We start from the raw sequence: 27769 nt of genomic DNA on the forward strand, positions 1-27769 counted from the left end.
TTTGTTTGCCAAGTGTCCGATATAATAGCATATAGGTTATATCATCTATTCTAAATTCTTCAAAGTAGATTAACAATGCTGATATTAAAACAGTAATGGCACACCAGTTAAATAATCCAACAACCTTGTATTAGTATATTTATAAACTTAAATTATTTACTTTATCCATCAATGAGTCACCAGATATCTCTTCTACTTGATTAGCTGATATAATATTACCCTAAAGGTGATTATAATTTTCTACATGATTGAAAATATAATTAAAAATCATGAAAAATAATACATTGTCACTGTATTTATTTCACGTCGGTAGAAAACGTGACTTAATAGTAAATACTAGTTTTAAGGAAACAAATATATCTAACAAATATCATAATGAGTTTAAAACAGACTGTAAAACATATATATATCTACTGGGTCAAATATAAAATTAATTATGTTGTATATAACGACGCAACTATTAATTATCGTTTTAATTTAATTATCCATCAAACTTTACGATGGTTTAATAGTTTCGAGTTAAACTCTTAGAAGCTTCACACAAGTCACAAGACAGAGCGTCTTGTATCTTCACGGCTATTATTAGAAACGCAGTGGGATAGGATCGGGAATGGCATTGGCTTCGAATAGGAATCTTTAATCGGTCTGTGGTCGATCTGTTAAAGTCGTTAATAAAGATTGTTTAAGTACCCGTCTTAATGGTGCTTAAATATTTGTTCTGCAACTGAATGTATTATTTTTGCAGGACGTCTGACGTTGAAAATGTCACTGTGTTATTCGCATTAATTGCCGCCTGCTGTTGCTGCCAATTTGAAGTTTTCCTATATTGTTTATATAACGGCACAAGTTTTAAGTCAAATATTTTATTTCTTAATTGATTTTAATTAACTTTTTAACTGAGCAATAAACTGCTAATAAATTATCACTTCAAATTAACGAAAACTTAAGCCGAAGAATAATAGCAGAGAGTGATTTCATAGCTATAGTGCATTCAGTAAAACAGTAAACTCACGTCATCTGAATTGATGACATCAGAACGTGGAAATGTTGCCGTATTAACTCTGAATTTTAGTTCATTTTTAAGATTATAGTACATCTAATACATATATTATCGAATAACTATTGAAGAAACTACAATTAATTATAGAGTTATAAGAGTTTGTAGTAAGGATGCCGAAAAATATCAATATTTTTTTAACCTATATATCGATATTTTGTTCAGCCAATATTTTTCGATATGTTTTCACAAAAAATAAAATATATTTCTTAAACATTATAAAGAACCACCTATCAACACCACAATATTAATATATATTGTAAAAAATTATCGACATTTTTTTTCTCCGATATTTTTTAAAATGGCTATATTTTTCTCGGTGGCTGACATCCCTAGTTTGTGGTTTAGGGTTGTGTTTTATTATATTTACATTTAACCCTTTTCCCCACCATCTATGAGTTAGAGTTCTAGGCGTGTTTTTTATGTAGTGGTATCCCCTAGAGGCCTGATCCACCACCTAATTAACAATTGTATATCCAAGTAATATATTTTACTTTCATACCTTTTATGCTTAGGTCTTGTTTCCTTCGGCATAGTGCTTCCTTGTAAAGTCATTTTGATATCACTGTATTTCTCCTTAGTTGATTCTGTTACTACCTGTATACATATTCTTGATAAACCTAGATTTAATCACTGCATTCTCCCTAATGTATTTACCAGATATGCAAGAACACCCTCACTCATATATGTGCACATAAATATTTTGCACTATACAATAAGATTTCTTGCAGTTATCGTATATTAATTATATATTCCACCTTCAGCTTTCCACTCTTATTAGCCTGTCTTGGAATTTGTCATCATTGAATCATAATCCCATATTCAGACAGTTTCATTCAAATAAATAATTAAGCTGTTAATTTCCACTCCTACGTTTGTTCAAAATTCCATCATTTGTTAATTTCTTCTTCAATGTGTCTGATCGAGTTCATCCAAACTGAAGGTGTTATTAACCATTTCTAGTCACGGCATGAAGAACAACATATCTGCAATGATATATTAATAAATGTTATGACTAATAAAACCTGATCAATTATCATTCTAACCTTTTTCCATCAACTTTTGTTGTCTTAACACTATTTTTATCATCATCACAAGTCTTCCTTGATTTTATTATATGCTTTTAAAAATTGTATTATTTTAAAAGCAACGTCTGGAAGTTCCATTAGACCTCATTTCATGTATTTTATCTCTGATAGGGCTGACATCATACTGATCTTAATTCGTCAACCGCTTCGTATGAGGACGGTTTCTTTTCGGTGACAGTAAAAATGCTTACCTCTCTAACGAATCTTAATGGCAAGAGGGGACCTCCATTATGAAGACCATTATCTCGTTCCTGTTCGGAAAAACTGATTAGACGCGACCTGTTCTGTCTGGCTTCGGCATTTTCAATCGGAGTAATAATAATCAGCGATTTGAAATGTATGAAAATAAGCAAAGCGTTAAAACAACGTTTGCCGGTTTATAACCTGTAGTTACTATAATTAATATTTTAAAGTTTGACAACCGAACGACTTTTACAGGCTGGTTCGGTTACATGTTCGAACTTGTCAGACACTGTGTCTCTTTTTAACTAGAATAATATGACGAGGAAAATATTGTCTGATTCTAAAACGAATGTACAAATTGCAACAAGAAATACATTAAACATCGTGATGACGTGAGTTTACTGTTATTTTGAATAGACTCCTATTATATGTTCTTCTTTCCGCACAATTTCAATTAATATTTATCAGCGTGAATTATCGTTAATTATTTTCGATCCTATTATGCTTAACACATTATTAAAACTGAAATCAGGAGATGATTAGAAATTAATTAAAAATAATTTGGTCTATTATTTCTGCTAGTATTCGGAACGTTATTATGTTCCGCCAGACACTACCTCGTTGATTTTCCGGCCCAGAAACACCAATTTGTCGTTTATATTGTCTTGGCCAATTGCTTTCGAATAACCGCTGATCGAAATGCTGTTCCGGACCACTTTTGCTAATTACGTAAAGTACGAGCCTCTAAGGGTGGTCCCCTGTTTATCAACCGGTTAATCTACTTTTAATTAACTCTTGCTTCCCAAAAGGTAACGGTCACGATGATATTTTAATATGGTTTATTTTTTCTTTGCAGAACATTGAAGAAAAAGATGTTTCACCTACCGCTGCTGAAACTCCTAAAATAGAAGAGGAAAAGCCAGTTGAAAATGCTGAAGCCGAAGCCGCCGCTACTTCGGAAACCGCTGTTGCCGAACCAGCTAAGGCCGCCGAGCCCGAAGAACCGAAAACCGAGCCTAAAATTGAAGAAGCTGCAAAAGAAGCTGAACCCGAACCCCTTCCCGCTAAAGTGGAGGAAGCCAAGGCTGAGGAACCCAAAGCCGAAGAACCCGTACCTGTAGCCGAACCCACTCCCGCTCCCGAAGAGGTTTCCGAGCAACAGGAAGAACCTAGCAAAGAGGTGCGTAACGAGGAAGTGCCCCCGCCGCTACCATCCTCCAACCCTCCCTCCCCAGTAACGGCTTTCGCCGAATCTACTAAAGCAGAGGTCGCACTTACATCAGGCCAAGTGCCTCAGTTACAGGAGGTTGAGGAAAAAGTTGAATGTCCGGTTGTTAAAACGCCGGACGAGACTGTTCCTGAACCTCCTGCGGCTGAACCCGAGCCTCAACCCGAACCTGAAAAAACAGAAACGGCCGCGGAACCTCTGCCTGTTGATCTCCCAACATCCGAACCACCTCTTGTTTCTTCCAATCAATCCGATAATTCCGAACAACTTGGTAAGCCTGAGGAATCTGTTACTGTTCCTGAACCAACAGCTTCCGATAGGAATTTCGAGGACGCTGTTAATATTCAGGAATCTGTAATTTCTGAAGATCCAATTCCACCTGTTGTTGATGAAAAAGTATTACAGCCTGATAAAACACCAACCAGCTCAACACCCGTTGAAGAACACATTTCAGAACCAGAGAAAATTCCCCAAACCGAGACAGTTAATCCAGATATTTTAAATGAAATCATACCAACTTCCGAACAAAGTGAAATTATTCCTCCTGCTGCTCCTACAACCGAAGAACTACCTCCAGCGCCTCCATCACCAGTTCCAGAACCTATTTCATCGCCAGTTCCGGAACCAGCCTCATCGCCAGTTCCAGAACCGGTTCCATCGCCAGTTCCAGAACCCGCTTCATCACCAGTTCCGGAACCAGCTTCATTGCCAGTTCCGGAACCAGCTTCCGAGCCTGTTACTGAAACAATTACAGAGACCGAAAGTAGCGCTGATGTTGACTTAAAAGCGGAAGTTGTTCAGGAATCCAAAGAATCTCAAAAGGCTGAAATTGAACCTCCTGCGGAACCAATTCCTGCTACTGATAGTAATGTTAATGAGAAGACTGAAGAGACTCCTTCGGAGCCAACTCAAGTAGAACCATCCACACCTCCCCCAACACCCGCGGCCAGCTCTGTGATACCTCCTGCGGAATTACCTTGTCCCGTAGCTTCACCCCCACCGCCATCTGACATTTCCGAGGAGCCTGTAGCTCCGGCAGATTCACTGCCAGACATATCAACAGAATCTCTTCCAAGTCTTCCCGAGCCCGTATCAGAAAGTCTCCCTCCACTATCCCTTCCACCCGTCGATTCGGTACCCGAACCAATTGCACCCACCGAGCCTGAATCACTTAAGGATGAAGTTGTTACCCCCGTGCCCCTCACGAATGGAAACATGAATGGACACGTTTCTCCGTCGCCTGTTGAAGAACCCGAACTACCAGGACCGACCAAACAGGTGATTAGTGGGCAGTCTCCGAAGCAGTAGATTGCTGGGTGGTCAAAGGACCAGGCGTGCTTGGTCGGTATAACTTTGGGTTGGTTGGAGGTCCAACATACACGGGGGCAATTATTTCAACCACACTAAAAAAAGATCCTAGATTTTCTAATCAAAGTATCGTAGGAATAGAGTGTTTTTTCTATATTTGGTTTTCGTTGTACATTGTAGCGCTAAGTAACTGTTTTACTATATACACTTACATAATACCAATATTAATTGTAATCCTATATTTAATCAAATATAAACAAAATCATGATTATCATATAATACAGATATACAGTGCAACTTACATGATTTATTACACCCTAGCTCTTATATAGTGCAGATAGTAACCATACCTCAATTTTAAAGTACTGAATTAAAAATTAACCTATATCAACAATTATTATTTGGCACTACAGTGTATACTGAAAAGGAAGCAATTCGCACCTTGTACCATACCAAAGTTGTGCACTGTAAAGACGACAGGCCCGCTTGTAAGCCACTCAGCGTGACATAGTTGTTTTTTTTTGTGTAAATACTAAATAAATTAATCAGTTTGCTCGATTTTAGTTGGTTGCATTTTAGTACTGGCGTTTTAAATGGATTCTGTCTCCAATTGACTGTGCTAACAAACTGTTCTGAAAACGTTCCATACGTTTATCTGGATAAATTTCAATTTCAAACCAATATGTAAATTTTCTTCCAGTTGATTAGAAGTGTGACTTATGTTATTTAGATTCATCATATTTAAATAACCCAGATTATATAAAAGTTCAAGATTGGTTTTCTGTTTTAAGTATTGAGAGCTATACCCCATTAATTTTAATACCACTTAAGTTTAATTTAAATTATAAAACCATTGATATCTATTTCTCCTTAATTTTTTAAGTCTATATTAGATGATATAAAATCATCATTCTGAACATATAACCTTTATATTATATTTCTCGTTGCATAGGGAAACAAACCAAATTGAATTTATATATTTCAGCACGTTAAAATAGAAAATTTACATATTGATCAATTAATCCAGTATTTATTTATTTGCTCCTTACTAATAACAAATTCCTTCATATGATATTTGAGTTCTCTATTTGTGATCTTGATATACTGAATAAGTTGGTTTGCATCCTCTCTAATATTTTGGAAAACATATACATATAATTCAAAATAGTGTCAGGTTTATACCAAACATACACGACAAAGTCTGTGTTGAAATTGGCCTACAAACCTCACTCGCTGTTTTTAATTATCTAGTATAAATTAACCCCATTGGTATGGTTTAGTTTATCAGTTTTATTGTATTTATTATATTAATTACTATTAAAACACGGATGTATGTGATGCAAGTGATAATAATGACAAATTATTATATTATATTAATTGTAGTATGCATGATTCACCAAGTCGAGTTGACTTTGTTTTCAGATTCCATCAGATGCTGCAAAAGAATGCGAAATCAGTCCTGAAGCTGGTGACAAACCTAGCGAGAATGCTGTAAGTATAATATTTTCTCTAACTTTTCGTGAAAACCGAAATTTTTGAAATTGAATTCTTATATGTTAATGTGACATGTTAGCCATATAGTTCTCTATGATGTTAGCATACAAACTGCTCTACTGCAATATGACACTGATAATTTTCCCCGGTAAATTTGCTATTGTTTATTGTGAAATTATTGAAAAAAAAATATATCTATCTTGCTAGCTAGTAGTGATGGCGTTGGTTGACTGTGACCCTTTATTGTGTTGCCCATTAGGTCAAGGATTTCTATCCCACGCAAGCCTGGCGTTAAATACATGTTTTTGGATTGTTTGTAATTATGATTGTTCACACACAAGAACATAACATACAAGACTTCTGGGATGGTGCCTAACCTGCTCGAAATTTAAAAAAGAAATAAACCATCTCAGAAAGTACTTTAAAATTCTATTGTAACTTGTTGAAATGTCAAAAACATTAATGATTGAACTATATGAGTAAAGAAAGTTTTATATTGAAAATAAGGTCAATGGATCAATATCAGCATATAGGGATTTGTTAAAAATTTACTTCATCGGAAAACTAGATATTTCCTTGTACATGCGCTCTCTTCTTTGTCGTTGAACAATAACGGTCTATTAATTGTAGAGTACGAAGAAAATAGTGTCCATAAAATTTTACGATGCTGGCACGAATTTCCCTTAGCATGAAACCTACTTTCACAAAGTATTTTTACCATTACACTTTGGTCTATTTTAGAAATATATAAACTAATTTTGTAAAAGAAATATTTTATTTTTCAGGTAGCAACAGTTGAAGAGTAATCATTTTCTATTTCAAACACGATTGTCATGTCTGATAGTTGCAGAGATCATTCCCTGGGCAGTGATCGCGTGAGGATTTTCGACCAATCAAAAATTATCATGGAAACTGCCATACTTCAATTTTAGACATTTAGAAAAAATTAATTTGATATAAACCAAAAAATTGTCCACAACGCGCAAAAGAAAAAAGAAATATACCTAGTTAAAAATTTTAATACTCTCTTTTATAAATGTTTTATAATCTTTTAGTGATGTTTTTTCTTTGGGACAATTTTGATAATATATACGTCGAAATATCGACTTTTCATATACAATAATTGTATCATAAAAATAGTGGTTAGTTCTTTTAGTAGTAATAAATTTAAAAAAATAAATATGAGCTTTTTATTAAGTATATTTAGTCTTATTTTAAAATTTTCTGTAATAATTTTAAAAGTAACAAGCATTTTGTTGTACGTATGTGTTTTCGATACAAAATTCTTAGCGTCAGATTTTAGGTTAGTCACAACACATTTCATGTTTTCCGAGCAAGTAACAGGTTTGTAAATGTTAGGGAAGCTTAAAAAGCTAAAAATAAAACTGTTACCGTTGTTATATCAAAGGAACAAATTTAATCGATTTTAATTATATAAGTATGTTCAAATTTTTACTCTTATAAGTGTGTAGAATAGGCGATTCGGCTGTCTTTAATATTATATGTCTTATTTAATCATATTATCATAAACCGTATATCAATGTATTGAATTAAACTTCAATAAAATCATATATCACTACATAGTGAATTTTCAAATCTATTTTATGTTTTTTATGATAATATGACTAATGTTATTAGGAAAAAACTTTAGGTATACGTATATGATGTGCTTTTAAACGTAAATAAAAATACAAATGTGCTATTACCGACTGCGTTCGAGGCAGTTAGGACACACTTATTTCGTCTTTTTTTCGGCTGTTGCAAGGACCAAATGACTGTGTTATCGTTAAAAAAATCAAATGAAATTTTATGTACAGTTGGTTTTAAAGACTTGTATAAATCGCAACGAAACTGAATGTGGTAGGTCTTAGCTCGGCTCACGAAAATTTCAAAAGTGTATTGTTTAGGTTTCGTTATGGCACTCTAACGTCCGCTTAATTTTTTAACTGTTGTGAGAAACTTAAAATTTATATCTCCGAGACCACAGCTATTTGATATTTCGCAATTTATTGTACTCAATCGACTTATCAAATTGCATGTGCATTTAGGTACATAAAACAATTTCATGTATGTGTGAATGTGTTTATAATATAAATATATAATTAGGATGTTTCCTAAAATGTTTTTTATTTCATTTCACCCAAACATTAAAAAATGTAATAGTTTTGTTGTTGAAATAAAACTTTTGGATCAACTTTATATTTCTTTTTTTAATTACTTAATTTGCAAATTAATTTATTGCTATTGTTCTGTTGTACTTGTATACACAAGCAAAAGGAGTGTGGGATTTTTATGCAGTATGCATATCCCAAATTAAATCAGGCTACTTGAGGCAAAGTTAAGAGCTTCAATCTTCTGGGCGTTGTCGCTGTGTTGATTTTATATGTGAACATTTATATGGATCATTTAATATAGAGATAATATAATGGGTTTTTATTAATAAAATATTGGATTTTAAAATTTCCTTTCCTAATCTGTTCAAATCGTTCTGTTTGTCTAGTTGTTATACTCATTTAATTGATCAGTCAATACACAGTTATCTATGGCATAATCATAAGTATGATATTAGATATGTAGAATAAGATTGGAGCTGCAATGTCTTCTGTACTACTGTATATTTAACAAACTGCCACACATTAAAACTTGTTTATAAAATACATCCAGAGCGCCAATTTAGTAACTGCAATGTTTGAATCGAGAGAACAGACCTATTGTTACTATTGTAGCAGGTTCGAATCCCACAGGTGATGGATGTACTTTATGTTTGTGGTTATGACAGTAAACGTCTCTGGGCAACAGTATAAAATTAAACAAGAAATAATCAACTCAGGCTGGCTAAGATGTCATTTATTCAGAAACTAGAGTCTCTTCTCTCGTCTCTTCAGATAAACCATTGTTGCTAAAAACGAAACTTTAAAATATTGAAGCAACTTAGCTAAAGTTATTGAAGTATACAAATTTGAAATTAATTTTTTGAAAATAGTACCGATCAAGTTTAAACTTCATTCAGAAACTTCTTCAAGAAGGCAATAGATGATAGTTATCGGCGTAAACTAAGCGGCAATCTAGAAAACTATGTATTATCATCGTCATGAGTCCATATCAGATGTTGTGGAAGTATCTGTCTCCTATTTTTTGGATCGCTTTCTATGATCTTTTTGGCTTTTCCGAGGCCGTTTGCTCTGTTTTACAGCCAGGAAGTCGATTTCGTCACTGATGTTTGATAAAAATTCATTTACTTATCATACGACAAACATGTCTAAAATGTTTTAACCTGGGTTCCTGAATGTGTTACTCAACTTTTAGAGTCGCATTCTAAACGTGTGACTTTGTTTTTAATATAAGCTCGGAAAGAAACATGTAGAATTTTTCTAAGCATTGCATGTGAAAGATCTCAAGCTTACAAATATCAAACTGTAACAGTATCTCGGAATCATCCAAAGGATTGACGAGATAAGCGTTCGAAAGGGGCGTTCTTTCCCATATATATAAATAAACGCAGCTTGACCAATTCGGTTTATTATTTCAACTGTAGATGCCACTTTCTTCTGTATCATCGACTCAAATACCCGAACTCGTGCACTTACACCAACTAGATCTCGTTAAGATTTGCATTAGCAGGCGATATATCAGTTGTTGATACAACAAACGTTGTTAATGTTGTCTTATATTCATTAATTCTCAAACCATATGTTTTTGAAATGAGAACTACATCGTGAAGAAAGCTCTCCAAGGGAGATCTCTCCACACCTGAATCAACGAATATAGCGCTATCAGTGAACATTAAAAAGGCCAAAAAGTTTGTAGCATCTTAATGTATGCCATGTCCGTTTTTTAAAAACTTGGTATAATTGCATGGACTATTTTCTTCAAAAGTAGTAGAGAGACGACATTTCCCTGGAAAACCTCGGCTTGAATCCTAAATGAATTTGAAAATTCATATCACCTGAAGAAGTATTTATATTTAAAAAATATTCATGTTTTTTTTTGGCCGATATATCAACATTTGTGATTACCATTTTTTCTGACTATTTCAAAAATATCCATATATTGGAAAAGTAGATTAGAAGTATATATATTGTTAAAAATTGATATCGATAATTTTTGTTCGCCAAAATATCGATATTGAAAAAAAATATCAAAGTCGACATTTAGTTATTATTTGAGGTCAACATCACTAATATATAGAAATAAACATGAAAAGAAGAGTAGAGGAATCAGTGCAACTGCCTATAATTTTAATAAGATGATAAATGACGTTAACGTCATCACTTTGTATTTTCAAAATCAATTTTAGTTAACATATTTTAATCTGGAATATTTTATTATTTTAACAATGGATTCAGATGGTTTATTCTTGCCAATTTTAGTTGCTATAGTTGTGGTAATTATTACAATAGGTAAGATTACAATTGCACAAGAGCAGACTGAAACTGAAATTTCTAATTCCATATTTTTAGTTATATTATTTCGAAGATTTTTGAGAAGTGGAAAACAATATATACTTCTGACTGGTTTAAACGATAGCGGTAAAACTTTAGTTTATTCACAGTTACTACATAACAAACATGTAACTACTTTTACTTCCATTCAGGACAATATAGATAATTATACAACTGAAGGGGTAAGTTAATAATACTTTATTTGTGAATTATCTTATAATTATAGGAAGTTATTTTAGAAAAGTATCGGTATTGTTGATTTGCCTGGATTTCACAGCATTCGACAGCAGTTCTTTGATAAATATAAGGATAATTCGAAAGGCATTCTATACATTGTCGATTCAGTAACTCTCCCAAAAAATATAAGAGATGCTGCCATTGTGTTATATAATATTTTGACTGATCCAGTTGTTATTAAAAATAGACCTGATATTTTAATTGTTTGTAACAAACAAGATCAAACATTAGCAAAAGGTTCTAATGTTATTAAGTCTATGCTGGAAAAGGAATTGTATGTTTTAGTAATATCCATGTTAATACAACCATTTTAATGGATATTCATTTTTAGGAATACTTTACGTAATACACAACTGAATCAGCTAGAACAATTAGATGCCAAGGAACATACCAATAGCAAATTGGGTGACATCTCTAAAGACTTTAGTTTTGCAAATTTGTACTGCAAAGTGGATTTTACTGAATCCTATGCTTTTAGTAAAAATGGATCTGTAGATTTGGAAGGGTTAAAGAAATGGGTTGGAAAACTGGCTAATTAAAAATAAACCATGATAATGTCAATTTGTATTTGAAATTATTTTATTATTTGTGGTGACAACTTAGAAAGTATTTTTTCTTTGAAGTGATAAATTTATTTGCTGTTTATAATAAAGTAGGATATTTAATTTGTGTTATTCAATTTAGAGTTAAATGTTATGTTTTTTAATAATTTATTTTTTCTATTGATACAATTTGTACAAATGTAACAGAAATAAACAATAACAGACTAATAAAATTGAATTAAATACTACCTATTTGATAAACCTTAAGATGTTTTAAGAACTTGTTAGTAAATTCTTGTAATCATAAAATTAACCAAACAGGTCGTAGGCACATTAATTTATTGTATATATTATATATCAATAATATTAAACACTATGAAAGAAATCACAGTGCATCGGTAAAAAAGTAGATGGAATATTTCACATTAATATAGACAATGTGTTATTCCTGTTAGATTAGTTCCCACTAATCAGTAAGTATAAAATTAAGCAAGGTATTTTGTTTAAATAAAATAACTAGAAGCTAATATCTCACAAATTACTGATACTTGAATATTATTTAGCTTGTGCAGCAGCTTCAAGTTCTTGTTCAACAATTTTCCTATACTCATCAAAACCACCCTCTATACTCTTGACTGATCCATTACCACAAACCCATAGTTCTGTTGTTACCATTCGAATCAAACGCTCATCGTGAGATACTAATATAATACCACCCTGAAAAAGTGACATTTTTAAGTTATGTATTAAGTGTATGTTTCTGAAATACTTACCGTATATTTATTGATAGCTTTCCCTAAGGCTTCAATTGTTTCTATGTCTAAGTGATTGGTCGGTTCATCTAGGACTAAAAAGTTTGGTCTTCCCATGCACATGTTCGCAAAAGCAACTCTAGATTTCTGACCACCAGACAAACTTGAAACCGTTTGTAAAGCTAAATCGCCGGACACTCCAAAACTACCCAACTGCCGTCTATATTCTTCAATTGGTTTACCTAAAGATTAATAATTATAAGAGGAAATGATAGAACTATAAATTGATTCATTTGTAAGTACTGAATATAAATAGTATCTATTAATGAAAAAACTATTCTCTCTTGTTCCCAAAGAATCCAATTCAAACACCAATATGAATTTTTAAAAAAGCACAAAGAATATCTTAAAGAGAGTATCTTAGAAAGTCTGAAATAAGTAAATATATAATAAGAATAATTTTGATCAGGATAACTATGTACTCTCATTCTGCTTAAAAATCTGAATTTCCTACGTTAAATTTAAATAATATACTCAATATTGATAATTAAGATTTCCGAATAAATAGTAAAAAAATTAAGAATTTAAATACAGATCTTTTAAATATACTTAAATGGGTTACTTCTGATGTAGCTTTACCAATCCAAAAATCCTGAATTTTTTATGAGGCCTCAAAAGACGTGCCTTTACTTTGAAAAATAATAATTTACAAATATTTAATATATTTGTATTAATTGATTGTATTACAATTATATACCATATATAGTGACGATAAAATGAATTTAATAAACCATTTAGTCAATATATTTCTGTGATTGCAAATTTATGTTATGTGTCATTATTGTAGAAATAAGTTCAATAGTTTTAGGAATTATGTGATTTTAAATCCAGCGAATATGGGTTCTAAAAAGGCCAAAGTAGTAACACTAACATTATTACTCGATTATCTCCAATTTGGTGAAGATTGATTTATTGAAGTAATAAAGTGGGTGAGAAATAATCCCATCATTTTCACTATAACTTTGTTTATCTGTAATATAACCAATAATTAAATAAAAAGTTATACCTGAATACTGCTGCTGTAAAAATTCTACAGAATTCATATTCATTTCTAATTGGTCTACATGATGTTGACTGAAATAACCAAATTTTAAATTTCTGTGAACATGTCTTGTGCCCATGGTCGGGCTCAGTATGCCCATGATAATCTTTAAGAGGGTAGTTTTCCCTGCTCCATTATCACCTACCTAAATATGAACAGATTAATAATGGATTGTTGGATTTAGAACATGTACCTTACTATACAAATTCTGGATTCCATTGTTGCTCCTAGATTAACATTTGAAAAAATGATTTTATCTTTATTATACCGAAAGGTAACTTCATTTAACTGTAAAATTGGTGGAGATAAGGGTTCAGTTTCTGGTAATCTAAGAACTACTTCAGCTTCTTTAACTATTGGCTTTAATTCTGGCCTAGGGAATGAGTTAAATGATATAAAATTATTTTTTGCAATTATTTTTGTTATTTTTTGAATAGCTACTTACATTTTTTCCAACATTTTAATTTTTGATTGGACCAATGCTGCTCTGTTCGCATTATATCTAAACCTAAAATACAATAACATACTTTTAGACTGTAAATTATTATAAATAAAGTAAATTATAAGTAGTTACAAGGTTTGATTATGAGCTATATTGATATTGATATGATCGACAACCATTACTTTTTCCATTTTTATACTATAAATTAATTTATCCATTGAAAAACTATGAGTTGTGTATTACAAATAAATTAATCCTAAGCTATTGTTGGTTTCTATGATATTTGTGTCAATTTCGAATAAGCTAAAACTAATACTATTGTTTTGATTGACAAATTGTGAAATCCATTGCACATTACTCAAAATTAAAAAAACAAAACAAAAAATCAATTCAAAAAATCAAATTCAATAAAAAAAAAAATGATGAAATGGAATGCATGGTTTTTGCATTATGTTTAAGCGCCAATTAATGTATAATAACATATTGTTAAAGTATGTTCATTTGAGTAATATTTATTTTACCTATCAATAAATTCTTGTACATGTTGTCTTTGTTGTAACTGTGCCTCATATTCTCTCTGTTGATTTTTTAATTTTTCAGTTTTTGTTTTTTCAAATTGTTCATAGTTTCCTCTATATGTTTCTATCCTTTGAGAATGTAAATGTAAAATATCTGTTGGAACAGCATCTAAGAAATTACGATCATGGGATACAACTAATAATGTTGTAGGCCAATTTTGTAAGTAATTTTCTAACCAGATTATTGCTTTAATATCCAACATGTTTGTCGGCTCATCTAGTAATAATAGATCTGGTCTAAAAATGATTTGTATAATTAAGTTAATAAAAGCTGAAATTATAAAATGAATACCTTGAAAATAAAGCTCTAGCTAATGCTAATCTCATTCTCCAACCACCTGAAAATGTTTTAGTTGCATTTTGCTGCATTTGCGAAGTAAAGCCTAAACCATTTAAAATTATTGATGCTCTAGCTGGTGCTTTGTCAGCTTCAATGTTTTGAAGTTGAGCATATACTTCTGAAAGTTGAGTATTTAAATCAGGATCACTTGACCTGAAAATGAACAATCCAACAGATAAACAATTTAACTATATTACAGTATTTTATGTACCCTGCATTGATGGCAGTACTAATTTGCTTTTCTTTGTCTAAGAGATTTTGTCGCACTGTATCACATTCTAGAACACTATCTAAAGCAATTGTATCATCACCTGTAACCTATATATATATTACGTTTTACATATATTAAAATTCAATAGAAAAAATACTCACTTCTTGTTCAACATGAAGTATTGATATGTGAGAGGGAATTTTTAAATTCCCTGAAGATATCATTTTTAATAAAGTACTTTTTCCTAATCCATTTCTACCCACAAGACCATATCTTCTACCAAATGCAAGAGTTAAGTCAGCACCTTGTAAAAGTACCCTAAACACATATTTTAATATGTATAATCACCTTTAAGATCATTTAATATTACCTATCTCCATATGCAATATCAAAATTCTCTATTCTTATATCTTGTGCTCTGTTATTCCCCTTTGCTTCTAATTTACTCTCTTTTTTGTTAATAACTTGAGAAGCAGAAGCAGTTTGTAGTTTTGGAGCTGCAACCGATTTAACCTCTTTACAACGTTTCTCTTGCTTCTCTTGTAATTTAGCTTCAGCTTTTTCTAATTTCTTAGCATCAACTTTCTAGAATAATAATTTTTAGCAAATTGTAAAACAGTAAAAAATCATCATTTACTAATGTATCATCTCTTTGCGTAACCCAAATACTTTTTATTTCTTCCACATTATTTCCTAGATTGTCCGCCATAGATGCAAGATGTATAGGCCCATCAAGAATTTTTAGGGTACCATTACTTTTGGAATTTTTCTCAGGTCTAAGCATATTTAGTAATTGAGTACAGATATTTCTAAAATACGATTAATAAATAAAATCATAAAAGCCCAAATTAATTTGTATATACTTTATATCTTCTTCTGTTTTATCTGCCGCAATTTCGTGTAAAACTGCTCCGATAGCATCGTAAACTTCATCACTATCTTCAAAATCGTCTGCCCCATTTTCTAGAACCCCTTTAAAATCGAATTGGTTAATGCTAGAATTGAATTTTTAAAGGAAATTGAAATATTGTAAACTAACCTTCCACATATTGCTTTAAATCATCATCAATCGACGGAAAAGTGTTTTTTATATAATCACTATAGGTCCCCATTACTGTTATATGATACAAACTTTACATAAAATCATAAATATGTTGACTTATTAAAAATAACCTCTTTCCGTGTAATTGAAATATCACCATAAAAGAATTCTGAAAATGTCAAATAATATCAGTAGTGTCAATAATATAATTTTTTAATTGGACTGCAAATATGCTTGATATTAATTTGTAAACTTATTTATTAATATTAATAGTAAAGTATTAGTTTATATTAATTAATTTAATTTGTTTATGTATATTTTGATGATAAATTTATCATATTCTGTAGGACACATTGTTAGATAGCACAAGATACATGGTGGAATCAATATTTTTTAACTTTTATGGCAAAAAAGGCAAAAATTATTTCGTTGTTGAATCTATTTTTAATTCGGTTTGGTTGGCGCAGTGGCAAAGGTGACAGTACGGTTGTCTTACTGTTGCGATAGTCGCGGGTTCGATTCCTGCTGGGATAATTTCCCTAAATTTTATATATTTGGGATTGTCATTAGGCAAGAGTGCAAAATCGGCAAGGAAAATGATTCCAGTCACGCCAGTAACCAGGCTGGGTAAGACCGGATGTCTTCAAGGATGATTTCTAAGTTGGTCACTCGCCAATCGGTAGGCTTAATGCCGAGGACCGTGGTTCGGAGCCCACAAACTGTAGATCAACTCCAGATAACAATCCTCGTTGGGAAATGGAGACTTTTGAAAAATATAAATAAAAAAAATTCTTTTATTAATTAAACCCATTTTTAATTAATAGCAATCTTTAAATTATTATACATAATAATTTTAAGAATACGGAAGTACACTGGTAAATATTATGAAGTCCTTGAGGAGATTCAGTAAAAAATACGTTAAATATGCGTACGTATTAAAAAACAGAAACTACAATTAAAATCAAACAAGCTACATATGCCCCTCACGGGGTCAGATTACTTATCTGAGTTCGGGTAGTGACGCCAAGCCAAGTTGTAATGCGACCCATGACGATGGCTGAATGGCAAGTGAGGGTTATCACTTGTCAATAACAGAGCCTACAGAATACCTCCCGCCCTTCTGTAGTATTTAGGGTTACTGTAGCACAGACCACTGCTGTGGCAGACCTGTATTTCTTCCATACTCGTGGGAACAATATGACCACAATAACACTTTCTAAGCAATCTAGAAGAAATTCTTAAAAATATGAAGCCTATAGGAGTAACAACAATTAAAAGAATCACTACAAAAAGGATGGCGAAATTATCGATACATCGAGCATAATATTAACATTTTGTAAAACCTCTCTTGCATCGAAGGTTAATGCTGGCTATCTTTCTCTGAGGGTTAGGCCTTTTATTTCTAACCCATTGAGATGCTTCTCTTGTCAAAAGTTCGGACATATCTCTGCCTCTTGTAGTCATAACGCTATCTGTCCTTCATGTTAACACAATATACATGAAGGTACCTTGCTCTGTCTCACCGGTATGCTTAAATTGTAATGGTAATCATTCTCCAAGATAAGAGGATGCCCAAGCTATCAACTTGAGCTGAAAATAAATCAAATCAAGGTCTTAAAGAAAATCCAGCATTTAATGAATATAATTTATTTGTTAGCGTCACAAAAAAATAGTACAGTATCATGCGCCACTCAGTGCGATTTTGACAATGACAATGACATAAGAATATTTCCTCCCTTATTGGAGGCAAAACTAACAATCCTTCCCCACAAACTTTTAATACCACTCCCCTATCCAATTCATCCCGTCTACGCCCTGTTTCCAAATCCAGTAACTCCTCTTCCCAAATATCCACCGCTTCCGTCCTACAAATTCTAACTTCTATAATACCCCACAACCATCTTCATCTCATCCTTCCCAATCCTTTATCTTGAAAACACTGAAATTTGTGAGACTATACCACACAAATAATGTGTCCAAATCAAATAATTATTCAGTGCAATCTTAACGGTTTCAAACCAAGATCTGAAGTATTAAAATTAACAATTGGCGAATAAAATCAAGCTTTTCTGTTATTACAGGAAACAAATCTTAAACCAATTGACCAGTTTAAACTAAATCATAACAAAATATATGGAAAGGACAGAATTGATATTTATCGCGCAGTGGGTGGTGTAGCCATTGCTGTATATGAAACGATCGATTCAAAGGTTTTTGACTTGAACACAAACTTGGAAACCATAGCAATCAAAACTTATTTCCACTTTCCAATGATAATTTGTAGTATTTATATACCACCCTCCTATTCTCTTGATCCTGATGAACTTGATGGCCTAATAACTCAGGTGCCTGCTCCGTGCCTCATTGGTGGTGATTTCAATGCTCATCGCCCGACTTGGGGGTCTGTTCATCCCAATTCTAAAGGCACAATAGTGCATAAATTTTACATAATTCACAGATAAGCATCTTAAATTCGGGCTCCGCTACACATATAGCTCTTTCCTAATTCTCTATTGATTTGACCTCTATTGATTACTTCATAGAGTACTTGCTGATGATTTATATGGAAATGATCATTTTCCGATAATAATCCAATCACATTCAAGATATTGTTATTCTTCATCATTCAGCAAGTACTCAAGCTACACCTAAATTTTTTTATTCCGAAGCTGACTGGCACCAATACGAATTCTCATTCATAGTTCCTACATTTATTGAAGCCGAAGCTAATGGAAATCTAGATCGTTTTATCATAGCTATTATATCTGCAGCAGACGAATCAATCCCTATCAGTTCTTCAAATCACCATTGACCTCCTGTTCCATGGTGGACCAGAGAATACAAAGAAGCGATTACGAAGCGTAAATGGGCTTTAAAAAGTTTCCGAGTAGATCCTATGCAGATAAATTTAATAACCTATAAGCACGCAAGAGCCATTGCTAGAAGAACGATTAAAGACACTGTGTGGAAGGGTATCAAATGACTGAAAGATATTCCCAGTTCACACATTTCGGCAATTTCCTCAGATAATAGATGGGTGATGAATAATGACGACATTTCCACTTTACTGGCCCTACATTTCTTTAATGCAACACATGACTGTCATCTTAATGTGGATTTTATCAGAGCTCCACTGCCCAATATATTTTTTAACTAGATCGAAGACTTACCTATCAACAAACCATTTAATTTACTTGAATTAAAGAGGTCGCCGTCCAAATGCCGCTCAACTGCTTCCGGTCCGGATGGTATATTCCTTCCTCTTTTAAAAAATATTCCTGGCCCTGCCATTCAACACTTGCTCAAGATTTATAACAACATGTGGGTTAAGCATTCTTTTCCTTCTAGATGAAGGAAAATCATTATTATTCCTATTTATAAAAACCAGAAACCTCACAATAGCCTCTCCAGCAGCTAATTTAAAATAGTATTAGTGAGCATATTGTTCCTGCTGTATTAATGTGATAATGAAGAATTTGCAATATTTCTAGAGTTATAGTGAAATACGTGGTTGAATGATTACCCGTGGTTCAATAATTTGGGTGTGAACGTTAGGTAAAAAAAATTGTCACGACACAATTTAAGACAGGACAGAATTTAAATAGTTTTTTTTTCAAGAGGAGGCATTACATTTGAGAGTGTACATGCACATGTGCACTTATTGAGGTATCGCCGCTGAAGGATCTATGGAATAAAATTTCGCAACGACTATAACCCGATGTAATATTTATCTAGAGGGTTATGATCGGTATTCTAGAAATTTGATTGGTTAGCTTACATTTTCATTATAAATAACTGTATATATTTTATATATAATTTAGCAACAAAAACGTAAAAAAATGTTAAAAGCACTCTTGGTTATCTATGGAAATCAACCAATAAAATGTATCGAAAAGACAATTTAAGCGTAATCTATAATTTATATATAGATATAAGGCATCGCCAAACATTTCTCTAAAGTTGTCTATAAAATGATATCTCTATTTAGTCTATGCTTATCGCCTGTTGTATTACAGTTTTCTATTAGACATTCGCATGTCAGAAGATAAAGTATTCTATATATATCTTGGGTGAATGCAGAAAGTAGGCTATTAATAATTTAAAGAAAACTGTAAATAAATCAGAAGATATTCTTTTACTTCTTGTCACTAGTGGCAAAATATAAAAGTTGTTTCACATAGGGATGTCAGCATCAATGTATCGATATTTTTATAAAATATTAAAGATAGGAAATTAGGAGAAATTAAAAATTCAATGGTTTATTTTGGGAAACTGTAAGTATTTTTAAATGTTTATGATAAATCTTGATACTTCTCGGAAATATATTTGATTTTTTCGAAAAAAAATTATATGAAGAAAAATATCGATAGATAGGCCAAAATTATATTTATATCGATAGTTTGGCATGTCCTCTTTTAAGATCACAAATGAAGTCCACAGAATAAGTAGTAGGGAATTTTGTGATAATGTTTATGTTTTGTGTTTAAGTTCTATATTTTCTATAATTTTTGTATTAAAATTTAAAATGTTTATTCACATATATATTGAATCATTGTTATGTTTCATTACTGCATAACTAATACTAGTGATAACTTACCATTACATTGTAATTTCATTTATATGTCTGGCTACATTATTTTATACTTATTTTTACATCCATCGATTAGAACAGATATATTTTTTTGATACGCTGTTAAATTTGACATTTTTTTATCGCATTTGGGCATTGGATTTTTTTTAATGAAAAATTGTTTATTGTCTAATATGGTATTGGTTTTTAAATTATTTGTGTATGAAAATATGTATGGAGTATTTTATGTATATTTTTAGTCTTTAAATCCAGAAGCTACCAGCACACCTAATGTTGTCCCACGTATAGGAAGGCGGAAAGGTATTAGAGATGTAGATGGAGGCTATAATTCTACTCAAAGTCCAATTGCACCAGATACAGATCAGCATAATTATTCTGAATCAAGGTTATTCTTGCAACATAATTTACTAAAATCAAATATAGTGCATATTTATAATTTGTAGGCCTTACGAATTAAATACCAGCCCTAAAAGTGTTCGAAGGGAAATAATTCTCAACAGATCAAAGTCTTTTGATGATTTAAGAACTGAAATAGAGAATCACAATGAAAGAGATGTTGAAGAAGATAATAAGAAGATAAACGATAATGAAAAATATGATAATCAAGATAAACACTTCAATTTGGAGTATATAAAAAAGTATATAAAAAAGACTTGTGTGACATACACATGTGTCACCGTCATCTTTGTATTCCTAGCGTTTCTAAGACATTCTACTGTAGTTGATCACCATTCAGTTGAGGTAGAAAACAAACCGAAAGAAGTGGTAAATATATGTAATAGTCAAAAAGAACTTTTTCAAACACAGGATCAGGATTTTTGTCTTAACATTGAAGTTAGTTTAAAAGACATAATTCACTACGATAAAACAAAAACCCTTATTTTAGTATATGATCAGGAGAGAGAAATGGTTGTTGATAAAATTATAAATAAAATTGCCCCATCTATTTTATGTTCTATCAGAGACTGTAATAGAGAGTCAGTAGTAATACAAGGTGCTTCATTAAATTTACCCAGATATACTAATGATTATGGAAGAATACTCTCAGATTATAAAGATAGTTTAGAAAAAAATGGATTATTAATTGTTCATAATATAGAAAAAATTAGTGGAAAGTCTATTCGAGCATTTCATTACATATGTGATGAATATAATCCCTTTGTTAATAAAGCTTTTATAATATTAACGATGAAAATGGAGAAGACACCTAATATCAATCAAAAAAGTATTATAAGAAACAGATTGCTTCAATTGTGGAGTGATATCGGGAAAGATGATGTATTTGATCCGCTGATATCTAGAATAGCTGGTACTATATTGAGTGTTAAATAAAAATAATAAGTACTTATTTTAATTTGTAAATTATTGTTTTTTTTATATATATTTATCCTTTGACTACACATAAATATATGCATTATATTCTTATCATTGTCTATTATTATATAAGAAATATAACTATTATTATTAATAAGCTTATAATTTAAAATTGTTCAGTAAAGCAAGAGTTAATAATGATATGAATCTTGGTTTTCACTGGAACATTTTGATGTGTTTTGTGATTGTAGTATAATCAGTACTTGACTTTGAATTGCTCACTGTTTTTAAACATATTAAGCTTTCATCCCTAGAAACAACTTTATTAATAATTTGATGCAATTTAGAATTCAATACATCTAGTTTGTTGGTAAACTTTAGCATATTTTGTTTTACGTGAATCTATGGGAAGATGAGGTGGAAAACGAACTCACGTTTTATTTTCGAAATCTTGTTATATTACGCTACTGACCCGGCACTGGATATTTGAAGAAATTGGTCTGGTATTTGGTGTGATGTAAAAAGTGAATATCGTTTTAGCAAGTCACCATTTATTTTCGCAGGACCAAATAGTTTTAAAGGAAAATAAAAATTATTAGTTTTAAACCCTACACATTTCTTAACTAATATACGTGTAACAATAATTTTAATTTACGAGCACTTAATATTTTTTTATGATATGATGATCAAAATATTACTAATTGTTAAAACAAAAACAATCTTTTCAGTAAATATTATACGGTTTTTGTCTCACTGATTAAGTATGTGTTATATACTTTATAGAATGATTTATGATATTAAAAGTAGTAAAATAGAAAGTTTATATTATAAAAGCGTGTATTCATACATATTTGATTGATAATTTCCAAGTCTAGCTATAATTTGTTGTCTTAATAGATGCAAAATGACAATATAATGGAAGCCATGTTAAAGTCGCGATGCATCTGTTAAAATTAGCTAGCAAGATAAACTCCCGGGATTGAGGTTGATTTGTATGAGTTATAGGGTGAAGGCCCTATGCTTTGAATTCTGTAATAGTTGTGTATGATTATCTTAAATTATGTAGAAATTAATACAACTTTATTATTATATTTCTTTTTGTAAATATTAACTTTAAAATGAATAAATTTTTTTTTAATATTTTTTAAAAAATTTATACTACTTACTTTACTAAGTTACTAATGAAAATTGTTGTTTGTAATATTAACATTATTATTGATATTATATTAAAGTTATTTTATATACTATGAATAACTGATAGATGGTTTTCATTTATATGTATTCTATTTATGGATAATGAAATTTATTTTATTCCTCATCACTTGATGGTTAAATAAATGAATCCTCTCAATTCGACTTGTAAACAAAAATAACACAAAAGGAAAGCAATAAATCGAATGATGGGTTTATTCATCAGTATGATGTTTATTGAGTATTGGTCGTGTTCACCTTGTACATTACACCTACCCCAACGACCTTCTCCCTATCGATCGTTGGCGCCTACGTGGACGCCCTCGCAAGCGTCACGACGCCGGCGCTCGTATCGCGTCCCATAACAATCCCGAACTGGGCAGCCAGCAGCTACGGACCACTCAGTTGAGATCGTGCAAACCAGCTCCGGCAAGTTAATGGTGATTTTGTTAATGATGAACTGAGCTTAGAGACCAAATAGCAGGTAAGTCACTTTTCTATCTCTTAGCGATATGGACGTAATATGGTGGTTGCGGCCGGCGAAGCCACAACATTCGTGCTACCAAGCACCCACCTGTTTGTGCCTTCATTCATAAGTTTGTCAATATGGGAGTTGTGTTGAGAAAAACACTTGTTAGTTGATTCTGCTTTCGATTATGTAGACATATAAGTGAAAGACTCGTAGGATACTGAATTTGAAGTAATCGAGCAACATTTTATTTGAAAGTTGCGATTGATGATAAAATACAACCCCTCCCTATTTAGGGTAAATTTCGATTTACGTCCTTATGACGTAGTAGATACACCATAACACAATAAATTAGGAGCTCTCCTCTTTAGTTGTATTCCTCTATTATTTGGGTTACTCCAACGAATTGTATATAGGCTTTATTTACTATTTATTTCAATAAAATAATTTTTAACCCTATAATATTGATAGGCCTACTTATTGATATTTTGATTTTATACGTACATATTAAAGTGAGTTAATTTATTGATATTATTGCGTAAAACGTGAATTGGTTATATTTTAACATAAATAGCTAATTGATAAAGATAATCATTTTTGGAAATGATTATTTGGGGCGGTTAAAACAAATTCGAAATTTATTTCCCTCCGATAAAATGTTAAAATATGAATGTTATAAGACATATAAGAAATTATAGTTTGTCTTTTCCATCTTATGGTACAATAATTTTTTTAAAACTAAATAAATCAAATGTACAGTGTTTATTACATTGAGAATTTGAATCGTATTTCTATTTGTTGCTTTTTATTAAACTCTTTAAAAATAGCGCCGATTAAATAAAGTTTCTAATAATGTCGAAAAATTTTAGATTATGACATATATTATTTTAATTAATTTACAATATTATCTTAATTTACAAATTAATTTATTACTACTGTTATGTTGTACTTGCATTAATACATACGCTTAGCTAAATATAAGCTAAGGTTAAGAATACACTTATACACTAAACAGATTCGTGTGGTTTGGTTCGTTTGAATCTTCTGATTTCCTGCCTGTTGCCCAGTAGCTTCCACGTTGCTGTAATTTAGCAACCTTATATCATGTTTTAAAGCGAAATGTTGCATCACTTCGTATATCCATTTGATTATGTGATTATCGTGCAGCTCTTCGTTGATTACGTAGCGATAAGCATTGGTAATTAATCGTAGAACTTTGTTTTGGGTGCGTTGGATTACTAGTTAGTTTGATGTTTTAGTGCAACCCAATTTACGACCAAATTGGCTTTTTGACTAAGTGATCAAATTGAGAGTATCATCCGACTAATCAGTACATTTATCTAATTTTGAGTCTAATCTACTCTGCTTTTTGTCTAACATGATGTTTTCAATTTAACCTACTATAGAGATGTATTCTGAGCTGATTCTGCTTAATGTAACTTAATTGTTACTTTTGTTGATGGTATATCAGCCGTACAGAGTGGATACTGGAAAGATCACAAGACACTAGCCCAGCCGATATAGGTATAAGTGTTGAGAATGCCCCTTCATGTGAGACTCTAAATTTTATTTAGAAAATATTTGATTCCAGCAATCGACAGTAATTTCGTGGTAGCAATTTTCTCGTCTTGTAGATCAATCCAAAATGCCATACTCGGTCAAAAACTTGTAGAAAGTGTTTATTTCCTGACCAATAGGCTGCTGTTGGTGCGGAAGGAATCTTGGCACGGTTGATGATTAGGTCACGACACAAATCTGTAAAGAAATTTATTCCTCAGCTGCACACTGATTGTCACATCTTAACCGAATGACTTAATTTATGATATGGTATTGAAGGAAACATGTAGATTTTGCCTTAATTGACGAAATAAGCGCTTCAAATAGCCGGATTTTAGTATTGATTGTAATATTTTCTCTCTTCTACGCGCGCTATCTTAAACAAGCGAAACAGCTTACAGGTTGATTCTACTTATTACTTTATTTTCCTGTGATACTATGGCATTTAGTTTAACTTATGTTCTTGAGATTTACAAAGCAGTCAGTTGTCAATGTCTTAATTAATTTTTAAGTCAAATGGGTAAGAAGACTCATTTGTATCAGCGCTATCATCAACAAACTATAGGTCGGTCATAAACCTATCACAAAAGGGAATAATCATGTTGGCATACACATTTAATGCCTTTCTGAGACTAGAGCGCATTGCAGGATGTTTTAGGTGGTACAAATAATTGTACCTTAAAAGCCTGGCAAATCGGAAAACAAGTCGAATCCTAACGAATCCAAAACGTGCTAAACCATTTATATAAAAATAATAGATTTTCAGTTTGGGCGAATTCATCACTCAAGTACATAAATAATAGCCGTAATTGAAAAGGTACTTGTGAAAAAAAATAGTTCCTTAAAATATACCCGGATGTCTCACAAGACCGGTTTAGGAATAACCTGCAAGATGGGCAAATTGTTATCGCGGAACTCTTGTCAACTGTCAATGTAGAGTTTCACATGAAGAGGCACTTGTAATATTTAAATCTATTTCGGCCGGAGTTCCACAGGGAGGTGTCTTAGGACGATTCCTGTGACTGCTCTATATTGCTGATACCTCAATAACAAAAGAAATAGTAACATTTGCACGACACAGTCATTGCGGTAAAATAAAATCTCTCTTTAGGAGTGTGGAAAAAATACAGTGGCAGCCATCAAAATCCACAAATTGACTAGAGACTGGAAAGAAAATACACTTTTATAACTCCAAATCTGTCCAAAAACTTTATTATATCACTTGGCGAATGCCCGATTCCTCAACTAGAATCAGCGAAATATTTCGGCATCCATCTCGATGGTAGGTTAAATTGGAATTGGTTAAATTAAACATCACCTTAGACAAAAAGCAGAGTAGATCAGACTCAAAACAAAGGAACTATACTTGGCTTATTTACGCTAGTCGGAATATGCTCCCTAACTTGACCTATAATCGAAGATATGGACATACAGGAAATCAGGAAGATCACAATTTCAAGATCACATGAATTTGTATACTGCATAAGTGTTTAACCTTAACTTTAGCTTAAACAGTCTTCTTTAATTTTAATTTGGGTAAAATATATTGATTTATTTATCTTGTACTTGCCTTGCTTGTATACTGATAATTTTCTAGAAAATTAAAAATATTTCTAGTAATTTGAAACAAATAATAAATTTCTTATACAAATTAAGATTGTATTAAGCATATGTAATGTAAGATGTAATTTAAACCAATTTTATTGAACGCAATGTGTCCTTAAATAATTTTGGCGTAATTGAATCCACTACTACATTGGAAAGCAGTGCGTAGAGACAACATATTCTTGACAAACAGATACTTATATCTAAAATTAATTTGACAAATCATTTTAAGATGTTCCCAGGAATATAATAATTCTTAGGAGAATACGTTCGTTTTTCAAAGTTGTCCAAAATGGGGACCAGTATATACAGTCGAAAGCAGAACGAAAGTCAATAAAAAATATTTTCAACAAAAAATTGAATCGACTTTAAAAAATAAATAAATAACTCACTAAAAATTAAGATATAATCAAACTTAGTTTTTTAACACAAAAAAACATTTTAAAATAAAATATGTACATAATAATCGTTGTAATAACTAAATAAAAATAAGCAAAAACCTTATTTCACCTATCTATTACGTATTTTATATCCTTCTATATATACATAATTTAGCTTAATACCTACCTATATATCTATTTACAAAACTATTTTAACTACTATCATCTGATCACTTTGAAGTTGGTGCCGAGCAACCAATTAAATTTGTTTTGTTCCTAATGTAATTTTGTGCAGATGTAACAAATTTATATTGTTATTTTTGTATTGTTTGGGCCCGACTTCAAAGTTATCATTTAGTACTAGTTAAAATAATATTGTAAACAGATAAATATGTTTAGGTAAGTATTAAGCTAAATTGTGTGTATGTAGTACAATATAAAATAGGTGTAGTAGATAGAACGATTATTATACTTGATATTTTGTACATATTTTATTTCAAAATGTTTTTCTTTTGGGTTAAAAACTAAGTTTGATTATTTTTTAATTTTTAGTCAGTTCTTTATTTATGATTTGAAGTCGGTTCAATTTTATTGTTAAAAATATTTTATTTTTCTC

General features: G+C 31.6%; 5 protein-coding genes across 14 annotated transcripts in view; 4 read left to right on the forward strand and 1 right to left on the reverse strand.

Moving 5' to 3' along the window:
• Nucleotides 1-8478, forward strand: part of Akap200 (A kinase anchor protein 200) — a 272973-nt gene extending 264495 nt beyond the window's left edge. For all 9 annotated transcript variants that reach the window (XM_076393930.1, XM_076393932.1, XM_076393927.1 and 6 more), the window contains 3 exons: nucleotides 3185-4834; nucleotides 6287-6355; nucleotides 7144-8478. In XM_076393930.1, coding sequence (XP_076250045.1) covers nucleotides 3185-4834; nucleotides 6287-6355; nucleotides 7144-7164 — 1740 coding nt within the window. In that variant the 3' untranslated portion in view covers nucleotides 7165-8478. The remainder of the gene's footprint in view (nucleotides 1-3184; nucleotides 4835-6286; nucleotides 6356-7143) is intronic.
• A 2123-nt stretch (nucleotides 8479-10601) lies between these two features.
• On the forward strand, nucleotides 10602-11817 carry SrpRbeta (Signal recognition particle receptor beta). Its single transcript, XM_076393939.1, has 4 exons — nucleotides 10602-10758; nucleotides 10819-10982; nucleotides 11040-11311; nucleotides 11369-11817. The coding sequence occupies exons 1-4, from the start codon at nucleotides 10695-10697 to the stop codon at nucleotides 11574-11576; spliced, it is 708 nt and encodes a 235-aa protein (XP_076250054.1). The 5' UTR covers nucleotides 10602-10694; the 3' UTR covers nucleotides 11577-11817.
• On the reverse strand, nucleotides 11590-16213 carry LOC143189933 (ATP-binding cassette sub-family F member 3). The gene is made up of 13 exons (XM_076393937.1): nucleotides 16044-16213; nucleotides 15868-15976; nucleotides 15642-15813; nucleotides 15375-15589; nucleotides 15166-15322; nucleotides 15005-15111; nucleotides 14746-14946; nucleotides 14397-14690; nucleotides 13879-13941; nucleotides 13632-13806; nucleotides 13398-13578; nucleotides 12353-12573; nucleotides 11590-12296 (listed from the first exon to the last, which is right to left on the reverse strand). Exons 1-13 carry the CDS (start codon nucleotides 16114-16116, stop codon nucleotides 12135-12137), a joined length of 2130 nt encoding a protein of 709 aa, XP_076250052.1. The 5' UTR covers nucleotides 16117-16213; the 3' UTR covers nucleotides 11590-12134.
• A 4249-nt stretch (nucleotides 16214-20462) lies between these two features.
• Nucleotides 20463-22062, forward strand: TORIP (Torsin interacting protein). 2 transcript variants are annotated; one of them, XM_076393941.1, is made up of 4 exons: nucleotides 20470-20813; nucleotides 20877-21022; nucleotides 21081-21471; nucleotides 21524-22062. In XM_076393941.1, exons 1-4 carry the CDS (start codon nucleotides 20787-20789, stop codon nucleotides 21563-21565), a joined length of 606 nt encoding a protein of 201 aa, XP_076250056.1. In that variant the 5' UTR covers nucleotides 20470-20786; the 3' UTR covers nucleotides 21566-22062. The 2 variants fall into 2 exon arrangements, with proteins under 2 accessions (XP_076250055.1, XP_076250056.1); XM_076393940.1 differs by having other exon boundaries at nucleotides 20463-20813; nucleotides 21081-22062.
• A 1441-nt stretch (nucleotides 22063-23503) lies between these two features.
• IA-2 (tyrosine phosphatase IA-2) overlaps nucleotides 23504-27769 on the forward strand; it is a 90240-nt gene continuing 85974 nt past the window's right edge. The window contains exon 1 of the mRNA XM_076393943.1: nucleotides 23504-23626. The gene's annotated coding sequence lies outside the window, so the exon portion shown is untranslated. The remainder of the gene's footprint in view (nucleotides 23627-27769) is intronic.

This window comes from Rhynchophorus ferrugineus, unplaced genomic scaffold (assembly GCF_030347505.1).
Source record: "Rhynchophorus ferrugineus isolate W39M unplaced genomic scaffold, kcgeb_rfMv2 rfM2, whole genome shotgun sequence".
Taxonomy (NCBI): domain Eukaryota; kingdom Metazoa; phylum Arthropoda; class Insecta; order Coleoptera; family Curculionidae; genus Rhynchophorus; species Rhynchophorus ferrugineus.